General features: G+C 69.0%; 1 protein-coding gene across 1 annotated transcript in view; it reads right to left on the bottom strand.

Moving 5' to 3' along the window:
* The window catches only part of LOC106884977 (prostaglandin D2 receptor-like), a 2,534-nt gene extending 1,647 nt beyond the window's left edge, over window positions 1-887 (bottom strand). The window contains exon 1 of the mRNA XM_014936775.1: window positions 5-887. Coding sequence (XP_014792261.1) covers window positions 5-809 — 805 coding nt within the window. The 5' untranslated portion in view covers window positions 810-887. The remainder of the gene's footprint in view (window positions 1-4) is intronic.
* Between the last annotated feature and the right edge of the window lie 291 nt (window positions 888-1,178).

The raw sequence follows: 1,178 nt of genomic DNA, 5'->3' as shown, positions 1-1,178 counted from the left end.
GAGCAGATGGTGAAGAGGACGGTCATGAGCCCCAGCAGGATGAGGTGGTCGAGCTCTTCCATGTGGGGGGTGGTGGTGGCGGTGGCGGGGGGGCCGCGGTGGGGTTGTCTCCGGGCCATGCTGTAGAGGTGCCTCATGCTGCTCACGTTGCAGGCGCCGATGGCCAACACCAAGAGGCCCATCAAGCTGGCGTAGAGGACGGGGAAACCCAACTGGCTTACCCCAGTGCCGGCCATGCGGATGAAGCACCACGTGCCGGGGCAGTACTGCATGGGGACCCCAAAACCCAAGAGGGGGAGGGCACAGAAGAGGGCGCAGAGCCCCGCCGCCGCCGGCCCCAACGTGGCACCCAACCGGCGGGTGAGATGCCGCCGGTAGAAGTAAGGATGCCCCAAGGAAAGCCAACACTCCAAGGCCATGGCCAACAGCAGGAGGGTGGGGGCCAGCCCGAAGAAGGCCATGAGGAAGGCGAAGAGTTGGCAAAGGACCCCCGGCTCGTCCTCGCTTCTCCCCCCGGGTCCCAGCTCGCTGAGGCTGCGGTTGTAGGCGTAGGCTGCCAACACGATGGGGCTGAGGAGACACTTGCCCAGCAGGTCGGTGATGGCCAGCCCGCTCACCAACACGTAGAAAGCGGAAACCCTCGGGGGGCGACCACCGGGGGAACGGGATCGCCGTCGGTGTTGGCCCAAGAGCAGTAAAGCCAAGACGTTGCCCACCAACCCGGCGGCGAAGAGCACCGAGCTGGGCAACGCCGACTGCCCGTCCTCGATGTACCGGCTGCGAAGGCACCGGTAACCCTTCGTCTCCATCGGGGTAAACCCTCCTCCTCCTCCTCCTCCTCCTCTTTCCCCGTAACCAGGATGGGATGGTCCGTACCGCACCGGGCTCCGCGCCGGCGGCGACTGGCCCGACGGGGCGGGTGGCCCCCGGGGGCGGAGGGAGGGAGGAGGGAGGGAAGGAGAGATGGAGGGGAGGGGAAAGGCGGTGCGGTACCGCCGAGAATGGCCCCCGGGGCCGCCCCTTCCCGCCCCCCGGCCCGGGGGGAGCGGGGGGGGACGGCGACACCCGGCGGTCCCCCCGGGAGACCCGCGGCTGCGGGCGATGGGGGGGGAAATCCCGGGAGGAAGGGATGGGAAGGGGAGATGGGGGGAGTCCCGGGGGAGTTATGGGTCCCTGGG

Source organism: Calidris pugnax, unplaced genomic scaffold (assembly GCF_001431845.1).
Source record: "Calidris pugnax isolate Ruff unplaced genomic scaffold, ASM143184v1 scaffold10, whole genome shotgun sequence".
Lineage (NCBI taxonomy): Eukaryota > Metazoa > Chordata > Aves > Charadriiformes > Scolopacidae > Calidris > Calidris pugnax.
Note: the sequence above shows the minus strand (reverse complement) of the source record. Positions and strands in the feature narration are given on the sequence as shown.